Source organism: Felis catus, chromosome D2, assembly GCF_018350175.1.
Source record: "Felis catus isolate Fca126 chromosome D2, F.catus_Fca126_mat1.0, whole genome shotgun sequence".
Taxonomy (NCBI): Eukaryota; Metazoa; Chordata; class Mammalia; order Carnivora; family Felidae; genus Felis; species Felis catus.
In genome coordinates, this window is record NC_058378.1 from 46,821,163 (window position 1) to 46,847,113 (window position 25,951).

Sequence of the window (25,951 nt, forward strand, 5' to 3'; positions counted from 1 at the left end):
CTCTGACTCTTGATTTTGGCCCAGGTCACGATCCCAGGGTCATGGGATTGAGCCCCACATCGGGCTCCCTGCTCAGCGTGGAGCCTGCTTGAGATTCTCTCACTCTGCCCTCTCTCTCCTCTGCTCACTCTCTCTCTTAAAAAAAAAAAAAATCCTATCTTACATGGAGCATGGGCTCCTTCAGAAAAACTGAAGAGGGCATCAGGCCCTCACACAAGCTACACAAGACTTCCGCGTAAAAATTCCTGGCTGTTCCTGGATTCCCTAGGATCCCCCCACAGACCTAGGAGTCTGAGGTCCTAACCGTACTCGTAAATAGGGAGCAATCCCATCCAACTGCCAGCTAGGAAGCTGTAATAAAGGAAAACCGAGTGCTGGAACTGTCGGCAGCAGCGCGGCCCCCACCCAGACCAGCTCCTAATGAGTTTTTCTCTGTTTGCTGATGGAGAACACTTGTAATAAAGTTTAATGTGGAAGAACAAGGTGCGTTTAACCAAAGCTGTAAACATCTCTAATCCTCTTTAAAACTACAGGGTCCAGTACATTAACGCTCGACAATCAGACGCTAAATTGGCATGAAGCTAATCGAGCTGGGTTTATTAGAAAGTAGACACCAAGCCGTCTTCTATCAGTGACAACAGAAGGAGCGGAAAACCGCAGTGGCCACCCCCACACCCCACCCTATGCATTAGGAGTCTTCCCCAGATCGCCACCCCACGGAAAGACGCTGATGGCTTGGGGGGAAAATACGCTCAGCGAGCACGTGTGGCTCCAGGCCAAAGCCCGGTAGCCTTGCGCACTTGGGGAATTGTTTTCCCGGGCAAAACAAACCATTTTTAAAAATGTGAAGTGTACGAATAATTCGGAACGAACGAAGGCTCAACCTCTATTCTGTCTGACCTCTGCAGAATGCACACTGCTGAGCCCTTCCTCCTTCGAGAAACTCCCAGACATGGCTTTGTCCAGCCCTTGCCATTCCTCTGATTGGTTGCTCTTCCCTGGCCTCCTTCAGGCTCCTCACCTGCTTCTGGAGCTGCCAGCAGAGAGCTCCCCACCGCTCGGGCCTCAGGCCAGGCGTCTTCCCTCTGCATGGGTCCACCTCTCCCTGGGGATTTTGCCCACTCTCAGGGCCTCAGCTGTGACCTATACTCTGAGGATAGCCCCCAACCCTCCAGGGGTTCCAGATCCACATTCCCCGACAGTTTACATCCATGCCCCTCAAACTGTGGTCCAGATTCAGAAGCATGGGCATTCCCTGGAAGCTTGTCAGAAACATAGACTCCCAGGCCCCCACCCAGACTTCCTGACCTAGGATCCACAGTTTAATAGGATCCGGTGATGTGTTACAGATTAGGGAGCACAAGTCTATCCTACCCATCTGGACACCTCCTCTGTAGCTCACACTCAAGCTGTCCACGCTGAAGGCGGGCCCTTCTTCTAAGCCATGAATTTCTTCTTTGTGTTCCTCCCAGTGAGTGAATAGCTTCTGTCCAGGGTCGGGTGGGGGCGGGACGGAATGGAGAGTCAACATCCCCACCATGTGGCTGCCTCACCTAGTAATGGGCTAAACATGAGAACTCCCTCCCTCTCCAGGAAATATACGGATACTGAAAAACATCATGTCCTATAGAACATATATGGAAGCCACGCTAAACTTCACGGCCACACAAAAAGTCGCCCTCCAGCATCCATGTGATAGGGCTCATTTGAATCTCTGCCCTGTGCCCTTCCCCTGCTGTCCCCAGTGACGCTTAGTACCACTCCAAGCCTGCTGGTGTCTCTCCTCCTAACCAGAGGGTCCTTCCATGAGGCCAATATCAGTCCTGAAGCCTGACAGTCCCTTTCCATTGAGAAGGGTGTCCTCAGGGCCCTGAGAGGCCCCACTCAGTAAGAAAGTGCAGAGCACGGCAGGGGCCCGTGGCTACAAGTACGTCATGGGACATAATGCAGGTGGAGTCCTTGGGTGGTGACACTCAGTGCAACTCTTTTGCTTCCTGAGCTGGGAAGCAACTTTGACGCATACCGTAACGGTCCGAATTCTCTCCATTGCAACATGATGTGCTCGAACAGAACTAGGATTTAGATGGTAGGAAAATGGGGTCGTTAATGGAATCAAAGGAAGATCTGAAGGAAAGAGAAACGCCTGAGGAATTTTGGGTCTGGGAGCTTGGATTCTGTGCTCCCAAGACATTTTCCTCCCCGCTTCTCAGAGTCTCCTTCATTTTTCAAGGCCTCCCTATTGCCAGAGACGTGGCCGGAGGCATAGCTGATAGGTGGCATCCCAGCTTCGCTCCCCAAGAGAAAGATGGTTTGTTTCACCCGAGGATTCTGATCAGCCCAGAACAGGCCTCATGCACGCTTTGGGCCATTTTTTTTTTTTGTGGTCTGGAGCATGAACCCCATTCTTGGCCCAGCCTACGTTGCAGTCATGCATATCGGAGGCTGAGTGATGAACAAGGGGGTGGATAGTCTCTAAAAGCATCAACTGGTTTAGTGTTCTTATACAAGTGAGTCTTTGGGTTTCCTGATGTTCAGGACAACCTAGATGACCATGCACCAAAAATACCGAGTGCCCCAATGTCATTTTCACTCCAGGAAATATCAGGAGGGGGAAGGCCTGGCTTTTTCTGACTTGCCCTGTGAACTAACAGGATCATGATGCTTTTTTTTTTTTTTTTTAATTTTTTTTTTTCAACGTTTATTTATTTTTGGGACAGAGAGAGACAGAGCATGAACGGGGGAGGGGCAGAGAGAGAGGGGGACACAGAATCGGAAACAGGCTCCAGGCTCTGAGCCATCAGCCCAGAGCCTGACGCGGGGCTCGAACTCACGGACCGCGAGATCGTGACCTGGCTGAAGTCGGACGCTTAACCGACTGCGCCACCCAGGCGCCCCGGATCATGATGCTTTAATGAAGATGCGATCCCAAAGAAATCCCAGCCTTTTTTCCCCCACCACAGCTACTTTAGTTCAGGGCTTGGGGATGCCCTTTTTTGCTGCCTTCCTTCCTGCCATGATTCCGTGCCATGCCTGGCCTAGGTCAAAATTCACCACCAAATCTGAGAGTGTCTACTGAGCAATGGATTCTTGCTTGTTTTGACTTCATGTAAATATACAATCAATTGTCCCTTATGAAAACTGCTTATATAGGGGCGCCTGGGTGGCTCAGTCAGTTAAGCCTCTGACTTCGGCTCAGGTCATGATCTCATGGTTCACGAGTTCCAGCTCTGCATTGGGCTCCCTGCTGTCAGCTCAGAGCCTAGAGCCTGCCTTGGATTCTGTGTCTCCCTCTCTCTCTGCCCCTCCCCCGCTCACGCTCAGTCTCTCTCTTTCTCTCTCAAAACTAAACAAAAACATTAAATTTTTTTAAAAAACTGCATATATATATAGTTGTTTCAATAGATTCCTGATAGTAAAAACAAGATGAAAAACTTTTCCTAATTTCTATTGGGATGATTCCCCTTACTCATTTTTAGAAATAAATGTTAAGGCATGGTTAGTGGTTTATTTGATAGGGAATAATTCACCCATTTTTTTTAAGGTTTACTATGACAATAACATCAAGATTTATCACTGCAAATAAGCACCAGGGACAGATCACCCATTGCTTCTAGTTGTGAGCAGAACTTGGATGTTTGGCTTCTGGACATAATGGTGGGATGAGCTCTGCTTGGATGTTGACAGTAGCTTCCAGGATTCCTTTGGGAAGGGTTTCAGTAGGAGGTGATGGTCTTTTATACTCGAGGTCCAGCTGGTCCCCCAGCCATACAGCGTCGTGTGGGTTTGTGCAGCTATGAGCAGAATTCTGGAGCCAAAGTCTGAATTGAATCTAGAGCAACGACTTGTTACCCTAACTTGCAGCTGCCAGCTCTTCTTAGCAGAATGTGTTTCTTTCCACACGTCATGGCCCTCAGCTTTCACTAAATTTAAGGAGATGGGCTTGATGGGATTGAGTTCAGTTCACTTCTGCAGTAGCCTAGGGGCCCCCTACCCTCTTGCTTCTCCCCACAATCTCCTCTTCACACACTTCACACTCCAACCCCACCTGGCATCCTCGGGCCCCACTAGCCCATATGGTTCCTCGTGCGAATGAAGCAATCACCCTCCTTCCTCAAAACACCATAGAACCATGTTCTGTTGGAACATTGCCATGATAAAATAGGATACGCTGCCTATGATAATTATGATATGAACTGTATGCCAACCATATAGTCTCCTCTCCTAAAGGATCCCCTGGAAAGTTCCAGACAATTCTTTCAAGTGGTATTTCTTCCCCCAAAGCTGCGTGGTTTATTCACTATCTTTGAAATCTGGCAGGCGGGAAGGGAATGAGATGCAGGTGTAGACCAGAGAGATCGACTTCCCCTTTGTAAAGTCAGGCTATTTCTGCTTCTAGAAAATCTACCTGCTCCCAATTTGGACCCTTTCCAATAAACCACAAGAGGTATTCATAAGCTATCATGGGTCTTTGGGAGTGTTACCGTAGAGCTAAGTTCACGGACACATTTATTTTTTGAAGCTATTGTAACGAGAGCCTTACACTGTAAAGAAACTTTCATTTCGAAAATACATACTGACTGTCACATGAATGTTAACACAGTGTAATGTGAAGCAATTTTATAGTATCCAGAATCTTGCGGTATTCATCATCCCATTACAAGAATTCTATGAGAGGTTAAGTCACCTTACTATAAACGTGATAATTTATACTATACTATAATCTCTTTATACTATATCGAGATAATTAGGGAGTAAGAAACTTGACCAAGTTCGCACAGCTATACAGAAGGGCACAACTCACACTCAAGGTTGTGTTTAAAATATATAATTTACCATATATACATGATCCGTTACAAAGCCAAACAATGTCTGCAGTGCGCAGTGAATAACCGCCCAGAGCACACCCACCCAAGAAGTGTGACAGGATGGCTCTCTTCTAGAACATTTCCATCTCCAGTGAGTTTCTGGGTATTGTACCAGTCCTGCAGAGAAACTTCCACACAGATGTGTATACCATGCACCCCTGCCTGACCCCAACCCAAACACATTAGAAATCACCCATGAAGTTGAGTTGGACAAGGCACGTTCCAAGAGTAGGGTCTTTAAAACACATTTTCCCAACTCGGCTTGCACTTCTTACTCTCCTCCACTAGGGGAACCAGGCACAAAACTTTGCCCACATAGGAGTGGACGTTCTATTAGAGCTGGTAACCTCGACACAGTTCCGAGGGGCCCGCTTCCTCCAGTGTGTCAATGGATGGCTAAGTCCCTCCCTTGCTCCTTTGGAGAAGAGTAGGACTTCTTGGAGGATGTAAGTTTCTATACCAATATAGGTGCACCCTGATGAGGGTTATGGAAGCCCTTTAAAATAGGGTGTGCTACTTGCCCTGTGGCCTTGGGCGATCACAGCTGGGGAGATGGCACTGGGGTATTTACAGACGGCTGACTGTTAGCCCCACAATCTGCCTCTCTGCCCTTAAATCACCAGGTTCAGTGCATCTGTTTAAAACAAGAGATGCCACCTTGAGTGACCGTTTGCAGTAAGCAGTCTGCTCTGCTCTAGATGCCTTAGGAACGTTCTGTGACCTTCTGAAAACCAACTAGTACATATCTGCCATCTCACACACTTTGGCCTATAATGGTATTTCTTCTAGCTATATGCTATGAGCTTGATATCACAAATACAGGAAGAACAGAAGATTAAAATAAGATTTTTAAAAGATTAAAACCCAAAGAAAGAAGAAAACACGAAGGGGTTTGGCTCAGCAGAACAATCTCCTTGGGTACTCTCAGAATCAGAGTCCACACTTCTCAGGGCTCAGACTCAGAAAATCTTGTCCTGGGAGGTTTGTCCAAGGTCGGTGGCCCCTAATCTTTTGTGGAGAGGAGCCTCGTACCTCGTGCCTCACACCTCTCCTCGAAGGCACCTGGAGCGCTGTTGGGAAGGGTCTCTCTGCCACACAGAAGGCACGAGTGAAAATACAAAAATAAGGACTTTGTTTCCAAAGTGTCATAAATAACCGGGATGGCACGTATTAAATAGGACCACGGAAGAGGGCACAGCATTACAACTTGTTCTCTTCAAAGAGGATCTGGGCATAGACGGTGCTGGTGGGGAGGCCTTTGGCGGCCCGGTGGGGTTTGACCAGCTCCAGCTCGGCGTAGGTCAGGTTCTCCTCAGCAATCTTTGGCTGGAAGACAAAACACAAAACAATTCCAGCTGACCACAGGCGTTCCGCATCATATATTCATTCATCAGGGGTGCATTTTCATCGCATTCTGGGGACCCAAAGGGAAACAAATGGACAAAAATTTTCCAAGGACATATAAAAATTAAATAACATAACAATATAGATCTCATTGCCTTATAAAGAACACTATGCCCTATAAAGAGCCACTACGATTATTCTTTTTTAAAATATATTTTTTCAGTTTATTTATTTATTTTGAGAGAAGAGAGAGAGAGAGAGCATGAGAGGGGCAGAGAGAGACGGACAGAGAGACGGTCCTAAGTAGGCATCAGTCTGGCAGCTTAGAGCCCAACACAGGCCTCCAACTCATGAACTGTGAGATCACGAGCTGGGCTGAAACCAAGAGTTTCATTCTCAACTGACGGAGCCACCAGGCGCCCCTCACTATGATTTATTCTTGAGTCAACATAGAACACTAACAAAAAGCGATTAAACATTAGGTCACAAAGTAAACTTTAATTCTGAGAAGTAAAAATAATGTAACTAACAGTTTCTGATCAAAAGGAAAAAATAAAGATAGCGACAGAAACCCAAAATTCTAGAAATTAATAACAAAATTAGAATGGGCATTTTTCTCGAATGACTCAACCTGTATAAAACTAAAGTTTTGGAATATCTTGATAACAATAAAAGAAGAAAATATTACTTACCAGAGCCCAAAGAATGAAGTACTCACAGATAAATCATAGTCTTAAATATTTATGTTAATACTATGAATTAAATGGGTCGAGCATCCAATTGAAGAAGTTAGAAAAGAACAAAATAAATGGAAAAAAAAAAAGAAGAAAGAAAGGCCAATACAATTAGAGCCAGACTCTATGAATCAGAAAGCAGAAAAACAGGGGCGCCTGGGTGGCTCAGTCAGTTAAGTGTCTGACTCTTGATTTCAGCTCAGGTCATGATCCCAGGTTTGTGGGATTGAGCCCCACACTGGGCTCTGTGCTGGGTGTGGAGCCGGCTTAAGATTCTCTCTCTCCATCTCCCTCTGCCCCTCCTCCCCTCAAAGAAAGAAAAGAAAGAAAGCAGAAAAACAGTAGAATTATAAAAATACCCAAAAGCCTGTGCTTGAAAGTACCAATAAAATAAATAAACTGAAAAATAAATTAATCAAGATAAAAAGGTAAAAAGCACAAGTGAATAAAATAGGAAATGAAGAAGGGGATATAATGTAAATAAAGTTTTTTAATTAAAAAAAAAACTACTTTGCTCAACTCATTGCCCAAAATTATGAAATGCAGGATAAAGTAGGTAATGTTTCAACAAATATAAATTATAAACTCCAGAAAATATGAATGTATTAATTATCATCAAAAAAAGAAATAAAAGAAAGGAAAGAAAAGAAATAAGGAGGGAGGGAAAAAGGAAGGAAGAAAGGAAGAAAGGAAATATTGTCAAAGAGCTCTTTCTCAAAAACACCAGGCCCAGGCATTTTTATAGGAGACTTTCTAAAACAAATTCTTTTAAGGAAAAGATAATTCCAATGTAATTAAATTTATCCAGAGCATTAAAAGAGGAAGAAAAATTTCATGTATTTTATTATTTTTTATTTTTATTTTTTTACATTAGAGAGAAAGAGATCAGGGGAGAGGGGCAAAGGGAGAGAGAGAGAGAGAGAGAGAGAGAATCTCAAGAAGTCTCCATTCTCAGTGTGGAGCCTGACCTGGGGCTTGATCCCACAACCCTGGGATCATGGCCTGAGATGAAATCAAGAATTGGACGCTCAACTGACGGAGTCACCCAGATGCCCCTCCATGTATTTGAAAACGACCTCATTTATTAATGTAAATTTTAAATCAGATTGACTCAGAATGAAGAAGCAGATTAAAAGATACATAACCATGTTCCAGGAATGCAAAGATGGTTCAATATTAGAAAAATCTACCAGTATAATCCACTATAGCAACAGATGCAAAAAACCAATATGACTATCTCTATAGATGCTGAAAAAGCATTTAATAAAATTAAAAAGAATTTTTTTTGTGAAAAACAACTTTTGAATAAAGGAGTCACCCATGTATATTTTCTTGCCATGATTAAGGAACATTATTAAAATAAAGAATAATTGGTGGCTTATTATGGAGTGATGTCAGGATCACAGCACCATGAGCCACTCCTTTTTCTTTTCCTTTCCCCATCAATTTACAACTGATTGGACATCCACAAATGAAAAGAAAAGTGCCTCTGCACAGCATACCAAAAGACACCCGAGAGATCTGTCCATCTGTGCACTCAAAGGTGGGGAGACTGGACTGCAGAGGAGACTGCAGAGAGGGTGGGGGGGCAGCAGTGGCATTGGCGGTGATGACAGAAGATGTGGGCTGGTCCAGAAACCAGCCAGCACCACCTTACTGAAACAGGAAGTAGAGGGTGAAGGCAGTGATGGGGGGGTGGGGAGGAGGGTCTGCCTGGCCATGCGCATTATAGCTGGAGGGAGCAGTTGCTCTCTCTGACTGACCACAGTGACTGCGGGAGGGAAAGGAACGGAAGGAAAGTGTCTCCTGCTGTCTGTCCCAGAAGGCAAGAAGCCCATCCTTGCGTCAGGATCCCCCTACGTAGCAGTGGGTACACCCAAAGCCCAAAGCACTAAGTACACACCTTCCCTCCTCACTCCTGCTCTGCCCACCGCCCCCCCACTGCCAGCACCTTTGTTTTTTCTAAATGCATAGTGCTCCCAACGTTAGCAGCCAGTCAGCTTCCTTAACAGAAGGCAAAAAATTGTGCTATAGCGCCACCTTCTGGAAAACAAAAGGAAGGCTCCTAACTACCAACCTGTTGAACTGTTGGAATCAATGTTAACAAAAACCTCACCTACATGAAAAAGGGTGTTCGCTACTTCAAATGCAGTGGCAGAGCCACTTCTCATCAACCGCCATGAAAAATCATAGTAATAGGTGAAAATCACAGTAATATTTAAAAAATCACAGTAACATGGTATCAGAAAAATAAAATGACAATTTCCAGTAACCAAACCCAAAGACATGGAATACAGTCATCTAAATGGTAATTCAAAATACTTGTAAAGAAGTTCAAAAGCCAAAAGAAAACCCAGAAGGACAGTACAGTGATTTCAGCAATCAAACTAATAAACAGAAGGCGTGCTTTATCAAAGAGGCTGAAATTCCAAAGCAGAACCAAACAGATATTCTGGAGCTGAAGGACTGAATAAATGAGAGGAAGGATGCATTAGAACATACTGGAAATAGAGCAGATCAAAAGGAAGAGAGAATTAGTAAACTCAAGGACAGAAATATAGAAATGATTCAGGTGGAAGAGGAGAGAGAGCTGAAATTTTTAAATAGGGAAGGAATTCTATGTGAATGATCTGACTCCATTAGAAAAGCCAAAATAAAGGGCACTTGGGTGGCTCACTCAGTTAAGCATCTGACTTCGGTTTGGGTCATGATCTCACGGTTTGTGAGTTCAAGCCCTGCATCGAGCTCTCTGCTATCAGCACAGAGCCCACTTCCGATCTTCTGTTCCCCTCTCTCTGTGCACCTCCCCCACTTGCTCTCACTCTCTCTCAAAAATAAGCATTTTAAAAAAATTAAAAAAAAAAGAAAAGCCAACATTATGGGTATCCCAGAAGGAGGAGGGAAGAGAAGGGAAGAGAGCCTATTTAAAGAAATAATAGCTGAGAATTTTCCAGTCCTGGAGAAGGAACTGGGTATACAAGTCCACAAAGCTAATAGGACACCTTACTAGCTCAATGCAAAAAGACCCTCTCCAAGTCACATTAGAGTAAAATTGTCAAAAGTCAACAATAAAGAATTTTAAAGGCAGCCAAGGGGGAAAAATGACAGTAACCTAAAAAAGTACTCCTGTTAGGCTATCAGCAGATTTCTCAGCAGAAACTCTGCATCCCAGGAGAGAGAGGAATGACATATTATATGGGAAGATAAAAACTGTCAGCTAAGAATATCTGGCAAAGTTATCCCTCAAAAATGAAGGAGAAATAAAGGCTTTCCCAGATAAACAAAAGCTGAGAGGGTTAACCACCAGTAGACCTGCCTTACAAGAAATGTTGAAAGGTGATCCTCAAGCTGAAATGAAAAAAATGAAAGTACACAAAACTCTGATTAAGGGGATAAACAGAATTAGAATATGGTAACTCTTCTTTAAAATAGTATATTAAACTCTTAACTATAGCATAAAGTTTAAAGGAAAAGAGCATTAAAAATAATGGGAACAACTTGATAACAAAATCACAGTATAAAGAGAGATAATTTGTGACATCAAAAATATAGAAGAGGCAGAGGAAAAGGATGGAACTTTCATAGGCAAATGAAGATAAATTGCTATCAGCAGAAAAAGAACTATTTTACCTATGAAATGTTTTATGTAAACTACAAAGCATATTTGGTAACTACAAAGCAAATATCTAGAGGATAGCCACAAAACATCAAAAAAAGGGGAGGGGGGAGGCTGTGCCAATGTCCATGCAAAACTACCTACTTACAAAGGTAGACAGAATCAGAAGGAAACAGAAACACGGAAAAGACAAAATAATCAGAAGGCAAAAGATAAAATGTACATATCAATAATCACCATAAATGTAAATGGATTAAACTCACCAATCAAAAGGCACAAAGTGGCTGGACAGATAAAAAAATAAGACCCAACTATATGCTGCCTACAGGAGACTCATTTCAGCTCTAAAGGCACATATAGGCTCAAAGTGAAAGAATGGAAGATATTCCAAGCCAGCTGAAATAAAAAATTAAGTATAGCCATACTTATACCAGACAAAATAGACTTAAAGCTAAAAAGGGTATTCAGAGACAAAAGTCATTACATAATGATAAAGGGGTCAATCCATCAAGCAGATATAATGATTACAAACAAATACGTTCCCAAAATCTAAGCAATGAAATTAAGTATATATTAATTATATTAAGTAATCAATGTCACTTAAGCTTGTAAGTATATTATATATTGATTAACTAATAAAAGTAATTAAGTAATTAATAAAAGATCTTAAAGGAGAAATAGACAACAATACAATAATTGTAGGGGACTTCAATACCCCACTATCAACAATGGATAGATCATTCAGATAGAAAAATCAACAAGGAAGTATTTAAATTGAAACACACTTTAGAATAAATGGACTTAACAGACATATACAGAACATTTCACCCAACAGCAGCAGAATACACAATTTCTCAAGTGCACATGGAACATTCTCTGGGATAGATCATATGTCAGGCCGCAAAACTAATCTTAGCAAATTTAAGAAGACTGAAATCATAACAGCTATCTCCTCTGACCACATGGTATGAAACTAGAAATCAACAAAAGGAAAGTGAGAAAATCTAAAAATATGTGGAAACTAAACAGCACACTTATAAACAACCATTGGATCAAAGAAAAAATCAAAAGGGAAATAAAAATTATCTCATGAAAATGAAAACACAACATATCAAATATTGTGGGATGTATCGAAATCAGTTCTGAGAGGAAAGTTTATAACAATAATAATATATTAAGAAATTAGAAAGCTTTCAAACAACCTAATTTTACACCACAAGGAACTACAAAAAGAAAACAAATGGAGCCCAAAGTTAACAGAAAAAAGGAAAAAGTAAGGATCAGAGTGCAAATAAATGAAATAGAAACCAGAAAAAATAATAGAAAGGATCAGTGAAACTAAGAGCTAGTTCTTTGAAAAGATAAAATTGACAAAGCTTTAGCTAGATTAATTAAAAAAATAGAGAAGTCTCAAAAAAATTAGAAATGAAGGAGAAGACATTAGAATAGATACTACAAAAATACACAGAATTGTAAGAGACTAGGATGAACAATTATATGCCAATAAATTACATAACTGAGAAGAAATGTGTACATTCTAGAAACACACAACCTAAGAAGACTGAATCAGGGAGAAATACAAAAGCTAAACAGATAGTAATCAGTAATTACTAATCAGTAATAATAATAATAAAAACCTCCCAACACAAAAAAACTTCAAGGCTAGCGCTACTGGAAAATTCTACCAAACATGTAAAGAATAATTAATACCAATCCTCTTCAAACTCTTCCAAACTATCAGGCAGGAGGGAATACTTACAAACTCATTCTATGCAGTCATCATCACTTTGATAACAGAAACCATACAGGGCCACCACAAGAAAAGAAAACTATAAACCAATATCCCTGATGACTATAGATGTAAAAATTCTCAAGACAATGTTAGAAAATCAAATTCAAGAACATGTTAAAAGGATTATACACCATGACCAAGTGGGATTTATCCCTGGTACGCAAAGATGGTTCAACATACACAAATCAATAGATGTAATTCATCACATCAATAAAGTGAAAGATAAAAACCACATGATCATCTCAATGATCAAAATACAATATCCTTTCATGATAAAAACCATTAACAGACTAGATACAGAAGAAACATATTCAACATAATAAAGGCCATATATGACAAACCCACAGCTAACATTATACTTAATGAAGAGAAACTGAAAGCACTTTTCCTAAGATCAGGAACAAGTCAAGATGCCCACTCTCACCACTCATATTCAATATAATACTGGAAGTCCTAGCTAAAGCAATTAAGGAAGACAAAGCAATAAAAGGCATTCAAATGAGAAAGAAAGAAGTAAAATTGTCATTATTTGCTGATGATATGATTCCTATATAGAGCAAATCCCAAAGAATTAGTAAAAAAAAAAAAAAAACTATTTCAGTAAAATGGCAAGATACAAAACCAGCATATAGAAATCAACTTTATTCCTTTACACTAATGATGAAGCATCCAAAAAAGAAGTAAAGAAAATGAACCCATTCATGATAACATCAAAAAAAAAATACTTAGGAATAAATTTAACCAAGGAAGTGAAAGATCTATACAACAAAGACTACAATACTTTGCTGAAAGAAATTGAAGAAGACACAAGCAAACAGAAAGATATCCCATGTTCGTGGATTGGAAGAATTAATATTGTTAAGATGGCCATACTATCTAAAGCCATCTACAGATTCTACTTAATCCCGATCAAAATACCAAAGGCGTTCTTCACAGAAATAAAAGAAACAATCCTAAAATTTGTGTGGAACCACAAAAAAAAAAAAAAAAAAAAAACCCAAATAGCTAAAGCAGTCCTGAGAAAACAGAACAAAGCCAGTGGTATTGTGCTTCCAGATTTCGAACTATACTACAAAGCCATAGTAATAAAAAACAGTATGATACTGGTACAAATATACATAGATACATCAGCCAATTGAAAAACTCCAGCATATATGGTCAACTTATTTTTGACAAGAAAGCCAATAACACATAACAGTGAAAGGGTAGTCTCTTCAACAAATGGTGCTGAGAAAACTGTAGAAACACATGCAGAATAATTAAACTGGACCACTATCACATATCACTCACAAAAATGAACTAGAAATGAATCAAAGACTTAAATGTAAAGGTCTGATACCATGAAAGTTCTAGAAGAAAATGTTTGGAAGAAGCTCATTGATACTGATCTTGGCAATCATTTTTTGGAAATATCTCCAAAAGCACAAACAACAAAGGAAAAAAATTAACAAATGGGACTACATCAAACTCAAAAGCCCCCACAGAGCAAAAGAAACAATTAACAAAATGAAAAGAACCTACAGAATAAGAGAACTTTTTGCAAACTATATAATGGATAAGGGGTTGAAATATCCAAGTAATATCCAAAATGTACAAAGAATTCCATCAACTCAATAACAAGACAAAACAAAATCCAATTTAAAAATTCGCAAAAGAAGTAATTAGACATTTCTCCAAAGAAGACATCAAAAAGGTCAACAGACACATGAAAAGATGCTCAACATCACTCATCATCAGGGAAACGCAAATGAGATATCACCTCATATTTGTTAAAATGGCTATCATCAAGAAGACAAAGACCACGGGAGCTGGTGAGGATGTGGTGAAAAGGGAACCCTTAAACACCGTTGAGAAGAATGTAAATTGATCAAACCACTATGGAAAACAATGTGGAGGTTTCTCAAAAAATTAAAAATAGATCTACCATGTAATCCAGCAATTCCACTTCTGGGTATATATCCAAAGGAAACAAAAACAGGATTTCAATGAGATATATGCAATCCCATTTTTTTTTTCAAGATTTATTTATTTTGAGACAGAGAGAGAGCATGAGCGCACTTAAGAGCCAGGGAGGGGCGGAGAGAAAGGGAGAGGCAGAAACCCAAGCAGGCTCCACATTGTCAGCGTGGAGCCTGACTTTGAGCTAGAACTCACGAACTGTGAGATCATGAGATCATGTGAGACCTGAGCTGAAATCAAGAGTCAGATGTGTAACCGAATGAGCCACCCAGAAGCCCCTTATACAATCTCATTTTATTGCAGCATGATTCACAAAACCAAGCTATGGAAACCACCCAAATGCCCGTCAACGAATAAATGGATAAAGATGTGTTACATATATACAATGGGATATTATTCAGCCATGAGAAAGGAAGACATTGTCCCATTTGTGACACCATGGATGGACCTTGAGCACATTATGCTAATTAGGTAAGTCATAGAAAGACAAGACTGTGTGATATTACTTATACATGTGGAATCTAAAAAAATTAAACCTGTAAAAAACAGAGAGCAAGATGGTAGTTACCAGGGGACTGAGAGGAGTCAGACAAGAGTGATGGTACTTAAGGGTAAAAACTTGTAACAAGTAGTAAATAAGGTACTGAGATCTAATGCACAGGATAACACATGTAGACAATAATATTGTACTAGAGTTATGTAGTGTGATAAATATCACTGCTTGGCAATCATAATATATATATTATACATTATATATACATATATTATATATATTATATATGCTACAACATATAAAGGTATCAAAATAGCCTTGTACATGTGTATGTGTAACTTACACAATGTTACACATCAAATTTATTCAATAACAAATATTCACGTATTTATTATATATATTATTAAATAAATATTCACTTATTTATTATAAAAAGAATAATTGGTAATCCAACTTGAGTGATACTAAAATCTAAGGCTGTAATAATTACAATACTGGGGTGTTGGCACAGGAATACACCTATCTATCAGTGCAACTCATGAAGAAGTCCAGAAATTACCCTGGAATAATAAAATAAAATATTATTTTTCAATACATAGTGTTAGGTCACTTGGGTAGTCCCTTGAAAAATAAATAAATCAAATCCCTACATCATTCTTTATACCAAATTCCAGATAAATTACACATTTTTAATGTGGAAAAGAAACTCATAAAAGTGCTAGAAGAAAATGTGGGGAAATTAAAAAAAAATTTTTTTTAATAACCTCTGTGTATGGAAGGTATTTTATAGAAAAATCCAGGAGCAATGCAAAAAGATATGTATATCTTCGTGCCATATATGGCATAGTATTCTCTAAATAAAGTCAAAGGACAACTGACAAAGTGGAGAAAATATTTGCAACTCATACCAAAGGGTTTTACAATTCAACAAAGATAACGGCCAATAACCCATTAGAAAATTAAACAAAGAACAACAGACTGGACCAGAGTGTTCATAGGGGAGGAAATACATAGGCTCTTACATGTACAAATGAGACTGAAGCTGTAGCAATAAGAGAATCTCAATTGAAAATCAGACATCAGGGAATGCCTGGGCGGCTCAGTCAGTTAAGAGTCAGTGACACTTGATTTCGGCTCCAGTCATGATATCAGAGTTCATGAGATCGAGCCCATGCACTGTCAGTGCAGAGCCTGCTTGCGATTCTCTCTCTCCTCTGCCCCTCCCCCACTCACACTCATTCTCTCTCTCTCAAAATAAATAAATAAACTTAAAAAAAATAAAATCAGACATCAGGTTTTGTCTTTCGAATTAACAAACCTTAAAGAAAGGTTGTCAAAAGGAACAGAAGAAACAGGTCCTCTTGTATATTGTTTGTTGGTACAAGCAAAATCTGGAAACACTTCAATGGACATCAGTGGGAGACTGGGATATTCATACAATGGAGTATATGGAGTATATTCCTTAAAAAGAATGATGGAACTGTATGTGTCTGTGTTACCATCATTTGTGTAAATATGTGTGTATATATGTTACACATTTAGAAAACCCTTGGAACCTGCTTGAAAAATCAAGCACCTGATATCTAAGGTTCCCTCTGGTAAAGTAAACTGGATGGCAGAAGGGAGGATAAACCTTTGTGGATACCTTTTAAATTTTCTAGTAGGCACACGTATGTAAACAACACATTAATTAATTTTAATTCATAATCAGAAAAATAAAAGTCAGTCACTAATTTCTAGCCATGAAAGACACGTGACTTTCATTTAAGCAGCCTGCTTTTGGTTTTTGGTTTTCGGCTTTGGTTGTGCTATGGTTTTGTTTTGATTTTTTATTTTTTGTGCTTACACCTTGGATTATCTCGCCAAAATTCAGGACAAATAAACCATTCGCATTCAATTTAAGTTTCTTAAAAGGAATGCCTAAAGCAAAAAGCCTCTTTTCTTTCGAAATGAAGCGTCATCATAGAGACAGGGAGCAAGAGTATCTAAACTACAGCCAGTACCTACTCATCAGGGGCAACTAACCAGCAACCTTCACAAACTGGTCATTTTTCCATTTCAAAGTTAAGGACATTTATAGGGATGAGAGTCTCCTGCCTGTCTTTTGACATCAAAAGTCTTCACATCGCTTCTTAGTTGTCCATATATTACAAGCCAACAAAAATCCCGTTTACATCTTGCCTTACAGTTTAATTACATTTCACATTATAACGATTCCATTTAGAAATGCCATGTGTCCTCAAATAAGCACGCAAAACCCAACTCATGTAAATTTTAGAACCAGGATTTATGAAATCATATTGTCCAGGTGTTTTATTACATTACCTTGAAATTGCATTGTTTTCTAGTGTAGATTATCTGTTTATTCTTAAGTTATTCCATTACGTTTGGATATGAAAAATAACACTAGCTTTCTCAATACAGGTCACCAGGCTGGCTGGGCTGATGTGTTGTTTTCATACATTTTTATGATGTTCCTATAGTAAACATAATTCAATAAAGCCAAAGCACACTAAATAAATAATTGCATCTAGAAAAGCAATAAAAACAAATAAAATTAGTACTTTCATAAGTGGAAAGGTACTTCAATTACTGCTACAAGCAACAACCCACCATAAAATGTGTAGAATCATTTCCCTTATGCATATTTCTGGGATATAATAATTTGATTGAAGATACGAGGCAGCACACAGGAGCCTCCGAATTGTGAAGTGTATACAGTTTCCAACAGAAGATGCAGAATATCGGTCCTTGGCACCTTTAAAGAACCTATTGTTTTTCTGGCATGCACAGTTGGCTGTCACCATCAACCATGTGCTTAATTACATTTCCCAGCTTGTTTAACTGGAAATAAATTCCTAATGGCCAATGAAAGGGAGTAAATGTAGACTCCTCACCAGTTCTTATCAAGCTACCTTTTTTTTTTTTTTTTTGCACTGATGCTTTAGTGGAAGGTTTAGGTGCATTGAGAAGCAGCTTAGAGAAAATTATTTTAATAATCAGTTACTGGTAAAACTGTAGAACTGGTGGTAAAACCAGGGGCCAGGAGCAGAATGTAAAGGCTAAAGCAGATGATGCAATGGGGCAGAGCCAAGGGTAGGACCCCACAGCAGGGCCCCACGTGTATTTCCGGCGATGTCTGTGATCTTAACAATTCGAATGTGGCCTGGGTATAGGCTGAAGATTCACTCCCAACATCTACAGCAGTTGGAAAACTGGAGCACATCAAGTGAGTCTCTGAAGATGAATCGAGAAGCACCTCTGTTCCCTGTGAGCTGCTGGCCCTCAACATGACCCTCTTCAAGACCCCATTCCTGCTCTTGGGGGTGAAGGGAGTACAGAAGGGCATGGGCACTCTAGTACAAGCTTCAACGATCTTGAACTAGTGGTTCACAAACACTCTCACAAATGCTTTAGGCTGTACTCAGACACAAAGGAAACTCCTGGAAGCAGGATTTCCAGGCCTCAGACACCTAGGTCTGATGTCGCCGTGTTCGCTGAAAAGCAGGAGCAGGAGGAAACAGGGGAGATGGGAAGCAGACCAACTGCTGGGAAGTTCTGACAACGACCCTTAGAAAAGGCCCTACGGGGCACCTGGGTGGCTCAGTCAGTTGGGCGTCCGGCTTTGGCTCAGGTCATGATCTCATGGTTCACGAGTCTGAGGCCCTTATAGGACTCTGTGCTGACAGCTCAGAGCCTGGAACCTGCTTCAGATTCTGTGTCTCCCTCTCTCTCTCTGCCCCTCCCCAGCTTGCACTCTGTCTGTCCCTCTCTCTCAAAAATAAATGAAAACATTAAAAATATTTTTTTAAGTAAAAAAAAAAAAGAAGAAGAAAAGGCCCTAGAACTTTCCAAACATGTGAGAAGCAAATGCATCTGTTTGGTTGTATCTTCTTTTCCCTCTCAGCCTGCAGAGACCCCTGGTCAGTTTCTCTATTTCTCCAATGAGGGCCTGGTATTTATGTTCAATGCTTGGGATCTTGTCTGTTCTAAACCTCTTTGTTTTACAGACCTGTAATCTCACTTCTGATACATTTCTTCCCAGCCAAGAAGAACCCATTCCTTAGTCTGGAAGGGGATTTGGTGAGCAAAAGGGGATGGAGTTTCAGATACAGACACGTGTTGATGCATTAAAGAAAGGCTAGAATGGAATTTTTAAAAATTCTTCTAACTTTCAGTGGGTGGAAATACTCCTGGAGAGGAGGCAAGGAGAGTGGCCCTGCGGCCATCGTCTCATGGCTGAATGCAGACCATGGGTACAGGGGTAACTTGGACCTTAGTTTAAACGTCAGCTGTGTGACCTTCCCGCTGTCCTTAAGGACCTCCCAGATCCTAGAGTTGAACTCAAGTGCTCCCTGACAGCCACTGAGCCAGATTAAATTCCCACATAGTAAAACCTCAGAAGAATTCAGAAAGCATTATCACACAGACCAGTTTTCTCGTGCAGTGACAGAACCTTCTGGACTCCAACTGTAACAAAATCAGTTTGCAGTGAAATGCCATGTCTTCCACGGCCCATCTTTTCTGTTCTGCCAGTGGTGAGGCACTCAACAGCAGACGAGAACCCCCAGGTGGAGACCTCTCACTTCTAACTAAGCTCTTCTTTTTTAGAGTATTGGTTATGGAAAGTGGGCCTATGGGGAAGGACTTACGTGAAACGGCTAACCCTAGAAAAGTCAACCCCCAAGAATTCAGAAGTTGTGCACCTCTTGGGGACACACCACGCTTTAAGCTCTTAATTTGGAAGTTTCTGAGTATTTCATTTGGTAGGTGTGTTTCCAGGATTCAAGCTAAAAGTTAACATTCCTACCAGGAGAGAGGAGAGAGAGAGAGAGGGGCAGAGAAGAAAAAGGAGAGAGAGACAGAGATTGATTTAACATTCTACGCCAACTCCTGCAAAACACCATTTTTTCATAGAGATCACGGTTGGAAGTGCACGTTGAATTAAATTGCAGGAATAAAAGAAAAATACAATTGTAGCCGCTGCAAGTTCTCCAGTGTCAGAAGTTCAATTGGGTAATACCATTATCTGAGCAAAAGATCAATAACTAGGACATGGGGATGTTTATGCTAACGTCACCTTAGAGTTAAAAAATGTGATTGCATTTCTACGGGCTGCACTATCAGGAATCTATTTACCCAAGAGAGAATTACATATTATCGAGGGCAGACTTCCTCTCCCCCCTTCAAGATAAGTGCTCATTTTTTATTCAACAGAGGAGTACCTAGTAAAACAAATTCTCCCCTCCCCACGCCCACGCACATCGGACTATGGCCACCGAGGAGGTGGAGGCTGTGTGATCAGCAAAGCTCTGTTTGATGGAGGGCCCTCGATGGGCACCCATAGGTCCAAACTCAGGAAAGAAAACTATGGCGTCACCTTTACTGTTCCTGTTGGAATCGACATGGCTTGGAAATGAACTCGACTTAATTTTGAGTTCCACAGGTCTACCGACTGGCCCACCCTGCTTTAGATGGGCTGTGCGTGAGGTGGCAACAGACTCTTGGTTAGAGATATCCATTGGACAGGTAGAAATAGGAAGCTAAGCAGTGATAGGCTAGAGCTAGAGAAGGAGATGCATGCCAGGGCTAGTCACAATCTCCTTAGAGCTGAGACAGGTGGTCCACTGGGACCTCTGGCTTCAACAGCATAGCTGATACCAGAATCCCCACCCAGAGGTGAGGGCTGGAATTCAGTTGCACTCCCCAAAGCCAGCATGCAGCTATGACTGCGGACATAGGCTCTTCTTGGCAATCTGAGCCAGGGGCTAGACACCGGGACCTTGGTCACCACACAGGAGGACACAGGCATGCTATGAGGCACCACATGCCCACTTCCTCTGTTGCTTCAGACATCTATAAGCCTTGGGATTATATCTGCCCAAATTCCTACCTGCTTCCTGGCTTTCACGTGATTATTCAGTTAACTGATGGCCAATGAGCCAGTGTTCTCTACAGCTTTGGAAGGTTTGGAAAGGATCTGGAACTCAGGAGAGAAGTTTTGGATGGAGATTAAGATTTCAAAGTTGTATCCAGGTTTTTGGCACCGTGGGTTGGATGAGGTCACTTGGAACTCTTGAGCAGAGCAAATTTGCATCACGCTCTCGACTCTGGAGAATTCAAAGGATGTTTAGCAAAGCACATTCCCAGAATGAATTTGACATGATGGAAAGTCACATGCCCCTGGCTAATTGCTCTGAGGACACACAGAGGTGACCAGCCATAGGACCTGCTAAAGCCAGGCACAGAAAAGCCAGAGGCTTTATAAGTCATCAGACAGATGGAGGTCTCTAGATTTCACCAATGTATGTTTGGAAGCTAAAATGTGATTATAGATAAATCTCTTGGGGAGGGTCCTGACACATGAAACTTTTCATAGTGGCACAGTGATGGCAGTGAGAGCCCCATGATCTAATATAGTCACTCATGTTCTCTTCCCCATGGACCAGAGATCTATGTTTTCCCAGCTTCCTTCCAAAAGTACTTTTCCTGGCAATATTATTCAAAAGAATACTTAATGTTTAGAAAAAGAGAGGGCTTGGTAATCTCCTTCCATAGGAGTCTGCTCTGAGAATCTTCCATTTTGAACACTCAATCTTCTAATCAGCTGCAATCTTTTTTTTTTTTTAATGTTTATTTCTCATTTTGAGAGAGAGAGCATGAGCGGGGAATGGACAGAGAGAGAGGGAGACACAGAATCCGAAGCCAGCTCCAGGCTCCAAGCTGTCAGCACAGAGCCCGATGCGGGGCTCAAACTCACGTACCACAAGATCACGACCTGAGCTGAAGTCAGATGCTTAACCGACTGAGCCAGTCAGGTGCCCCTCAACTGCGATCTCTAACACTCTGACTCATCAGACTGTTCAAGGGTCTGTCTGGTGGTACTTAAGAGCATGGATTCTCAGAGACAGGAAGACTGCCATTTACTAACAGTGTGACCTCAGACAAGTTTCTTACCTTCTTTGTGCCTCCATTTCCTTATCTGTAAAGTGAGACTCATAATGGTATCTATCCTCCAGGGCTATTGCGAGGATTAAATGCATTAATACATGTAATGTACTTAGAAAATTACCTTGTAGGTAAACAGTAAATGCTACACAGGTGTTCAATTATTATTACTATGATTTTTATTATAGAGTACAGACAAGTGTTGTTTTGACAACTTGTCCCTTTGAAATACTTAGAGGCAGAGAGAAGAAGACGCTCAGAGATCATTTGGAAAACATCACACACCAGATTCTGATGGATGCCACTGGGCCTCAGGCCAGTGTCAAATAAATCTAGTGATACATGTTTTTCATAGTGGTAAAGTTAACCTTTCCTTTTTTTTTTTTTTTAACTTTTTAAAATAAAGTTCATTTATTTTGAGAGAGACAGAGAGCATGAGCAGGAGAGGGGCAGGGAGAGAGGGAGAGAGGCCTTTGCTCCAAGGGGGCGCCCTCCCCGTCAAACAGTCTCTCCCTGGCTCCTATCTGCTCTATTGCTCTGCAGAGCACGTATCACCTCTTGGCCTTATAAAGTACGTTCATTTGGTTATCTTCTGCCTTCTCCCACTAGAATGAACCACAGCACCTAACACTTAGTGTACCAACAGTTCTGGGCAGAAAGTACTCTTATCATCAGCCTCATTTTATACATGTAGAAACAAAGGCACAGAAACGGCAAGCTTGAGGTCAACAGCTAGTCAGTGGTGGGGCTGGTGCCAGAGCCAGCCTCTAGCCACACCGCTCAGCTCTGCAAAGGCAGTGGCTTTGTCAGACATTTGCTGCTGCATCCAGTAGTGTGCTGGGAAATTGCGAGCCACTGGCTGTCCAAGAAAAGCGTTCTGGTTTATAGCCTCTGCTGATTTACAACGTGTAAATTTCACGATGCCAAAGACATTTGTTCTCTCTCGTGGGTTATGAGTGGGCTGGAGCACGTCACTGGCTGTGGCTTCTAGGGAGACACCTGACTCAGGTGCTATCTGGCACACAGGAGATACTCAATGCACATTTTTAAATGAATGACTGAATGAGTTTAAGACACAGTGAAAGAAAACCAGTCTGACGCTGCACTGAAAATCTTCCTTTGAATATCCTTGGCCTCAGAAATGCAGGGAGGGGACGCTCTTGGGAAATCATGAGCTGAATCATGAAACTTTCTTCTCTTTCAGCCTATCCTGGGTTCTATGCAGACACTCTACCAAGAAGTAGGATACCTGGGTCCTATTGCTTGGAATCATATAAATCTGCATATGGCTTTAAACTTCATAGGTTAAACTATAGGCATATGATAATATCAGATAGATTGACAGATGAAAGAAAGAAAGAAAGAAAGAAAGAAAGAAAGAAAGAAAGAAAGATGATAGATAATAAACTATGATACTGTGACACTTTGAGTTATTAAAAGAATGGGATAGATTTCTATGTACTGATGTAGAAATATAAGCCTGATATATTGTTAATGAGAAAACAATTCAATGTGTGAACATTTTGTTTAAGATCATTCTCATTTTGGGGCGCCTGGGTGGCTCAGTCGGTTGAGTGTCCGACTTCAGCTCAGGTCATGATCTCACAGCTTGTGAGTTCAAGCCCCGTGTCAGGCTCTGTGCTGACAGCTCGGAGTCTGGAGCCTGCTTCTGATTCTGTGTCTCCCTCTCTCTCTGCCCCTAACCCACTTGCATTCTGTCTCTGTCTCTCTCAAAAACAAATAAACATTAAAATAAAAAAAAAAAAAAGGTCATTCTCATTTTTAGAGAACTTGGCAGACAGAAGTGTATTTGTCATAATCCATAGCTGTGACCTACACTGACTGTGGGCTGACTGTGGATACACTTCAGGAACATATAGAGAGATGTAGATGTAAGTTTGCATATACACAGAAAACTGTTTAAAGAATAGAAGCTAGGGGCACGTCAGTGGCTCAGTCGATTAAGTGTCGAACTTCGGCTAGGCCATGGTCTCATAGCTGGTGGGTTTGAGCCCTGCATCGGGCTCTGTGCTGTCAGTGCAAAGCCTGCTTTGGATCCTCTGTCTCCCTCTCTCTCTCTGCCCCTCCCCCCCTCAAAAATAAATAAGCATTAAAAAAAAAAAAAGATGTATTGGGGCACCTGGGTGGCTTGGTTGGTTAAGCGTCAGACTTTGGCTCAGGTCATGATCTTGCCGTTCCCAAGTTCGAGCCCCGTGTGTTCGAGCTCTGTGCTGACAGGTCAGAGCCTGGAGCCTGCTTCAGATTCTGTGTCTCCCTCTCTTTCTCTACCCCTCCCCCAGTCATGCTCTGTCTCTCTCTCTCTCTCGCTCTAAAAAATAAACAAACATTTAAAAAATAAAAAAAAATTTTAAAAAAGTCTAAAAAAGATGTATTAAGAAAAGAAAAAAATAGAAGTTAAATTCCCAACAGCGGTAACTGCAGAGAAAGAAGAGCTTATGGAAGGAATTTCACTTTCTATTTTAACAAATGGATATTCTGAACCGCCAGCTCCACTCCTGCACCCCACTTGGAATCACCATCTGCAACTTTCATCATATAAAAACCCATCCAGCGAGGTCGAGACAGAAAACATTCCCAGGCCTGGTGAACTAGGACTATACGGAGAGCTTTCGATGACAGACAGCAGAGCCCAGAGCCTGGTGGGGAAGAACAGGGACCCAAGGCCAAGTGCCGGATCAGACCCCACTCTGCCGCTCCCTGGTGGGGGTAGCCTGTGCGGGTACTTACCTCCCTGAAGCTCCTGCCTCATCTGGGAGGCGGAGACAACAGCCGTGCTTAGGCCAGGGTTGTCCCAGTGTTTCTTAGTGACAAGCACTGGGACGCTGCCTGCACGGGGGAGGGCCAGGGAAGTGAGTAGGTGGGTCCTCACCCTCAAGATCCCCTTCTTCACCATCGCCGTCACCATCTGCATCACATCACTACCACCACTGTCCTCGCCACCATCACCACTAACATTACGTCACGGACACAGCACGCAGGGCACAAGCCGGGCACGAAGGCCAAACATTGGACCAGCAGCAGGCATATGCCAGCTCATCGGCTGCACTCGTGCGTGATGTGGACAATGGGCACACGTGACTGAATTCGTAGTCGGCAGGCTTCACCTTTCCAGGCGTGCTCTCATCATAAATTCACGAGGCTGTCGTCTTACTGCCTTTTGGACATCACCTGTGCCTATTGGAATTTATACATTCAGCTTTTGGAAGCTATAATAATAAATTAGCATTAAATCTGGCTGCGGGCATAAAAGCCCTTAAACGTGCCACTGGTTTGCCATGAGCTCAGAATTTCACATCGAGATTTTTCTTCGGGATATTGTGAATACCTAGCTTGATGTCACAGATACGGTGATGATTTTTCTATTTTTTTCTTTTCTTTCTTTCTTTTTTTTTTTTTTTTTTACCATTTCTAGTATTCTCTATTTGAGACTGAAAAAGTCTTTTAATAACAATTCCGAAATGTTCCATGCTTAAAACTGAGGTTTTAAATGAAATAGGCTTTTTTTATATAAAAAAAATCAAATGTGAGCACAAATGGTATTGTTCTATGAGATTATAAAAATAAAATAAAGTGGAAAAGTTAAAAAAAAAAATTTCCCAGCAGTGCAATGATCCCCGTAACAAAGGGCCCAACAAAGGCAGCGAATCAGCTGAGCTGAGCTGGAAAACCAGCCGCCACTCTGTAGAGACATTCCCTGCAGACACACAGGGAGGGGCCTCCTGAGAGTAGGCCCCTCCAGGACCCCCAGGAGCAGGGTTGGGTCACTCAGGGGGCTGGACCTGCAGGACCTCCAGGCCTGTCTCCAGCCTAGGCCACCCTCCGGACCAGCTTACCTCTCTGCCACCTGTTCACCCCCATCAGGAGATTCCAGGGCTCATGCTCCTGTCCCCACAGCACCTTGCACACTGCCTGCTGGCATCCAATAAGTGCTCAAGGAATGAGTAAGTGGAAGACCACAAAATGATCTGAATGAACCAAGGATGGGGTAAAAAGGGGAAACACACCCCTGATCAATTCCCAAATCACCTTCCTCCTCAAAGCACAAAGTCATGTTATCCTTCTAGAAGGGGATGAAGCGGACTCCTTCTGCAGCCCTTCTGAAGTGGGATTCCCACTGTCTCCCTAAAGGGGGTTCCTAATGAGTGTTGAAGGTGCTACCAGTCTTTTTTTTTTTTTTAA

At 41.6% G+C, this 25,951-nt stretch overlaps 1 protein-coding gene across 2 annotated transcripts in view; it reads right to left on the bottom strand.

The window, feature by feature from the left end:
- Positions 1 to 4,809: 4,809 nt before the first annotated feature.
- VSTM4 (V-set and transmembrane domain containing 4) overlaps positions 4,810 to 25,951 on the bottom strand; it is a 97,988-nt gene continuing 76,846 nt past the window's right edge. For both annotated transcript variants that reach the window (XM_045040310.1, XM_023240663.2), the window contains one exon: positions 4,810 to 6,191. In XM_045040310.1, coding sequence (XP_044896245.1) covers positions 6,066 to 6,191 — 126 coding nt within the window. In that variant the 3' untranslated portion in view covers positions 4,810 to 6,065. The remainder of the gene's footprint in view (positions 6,192 to 25,951) is intronic.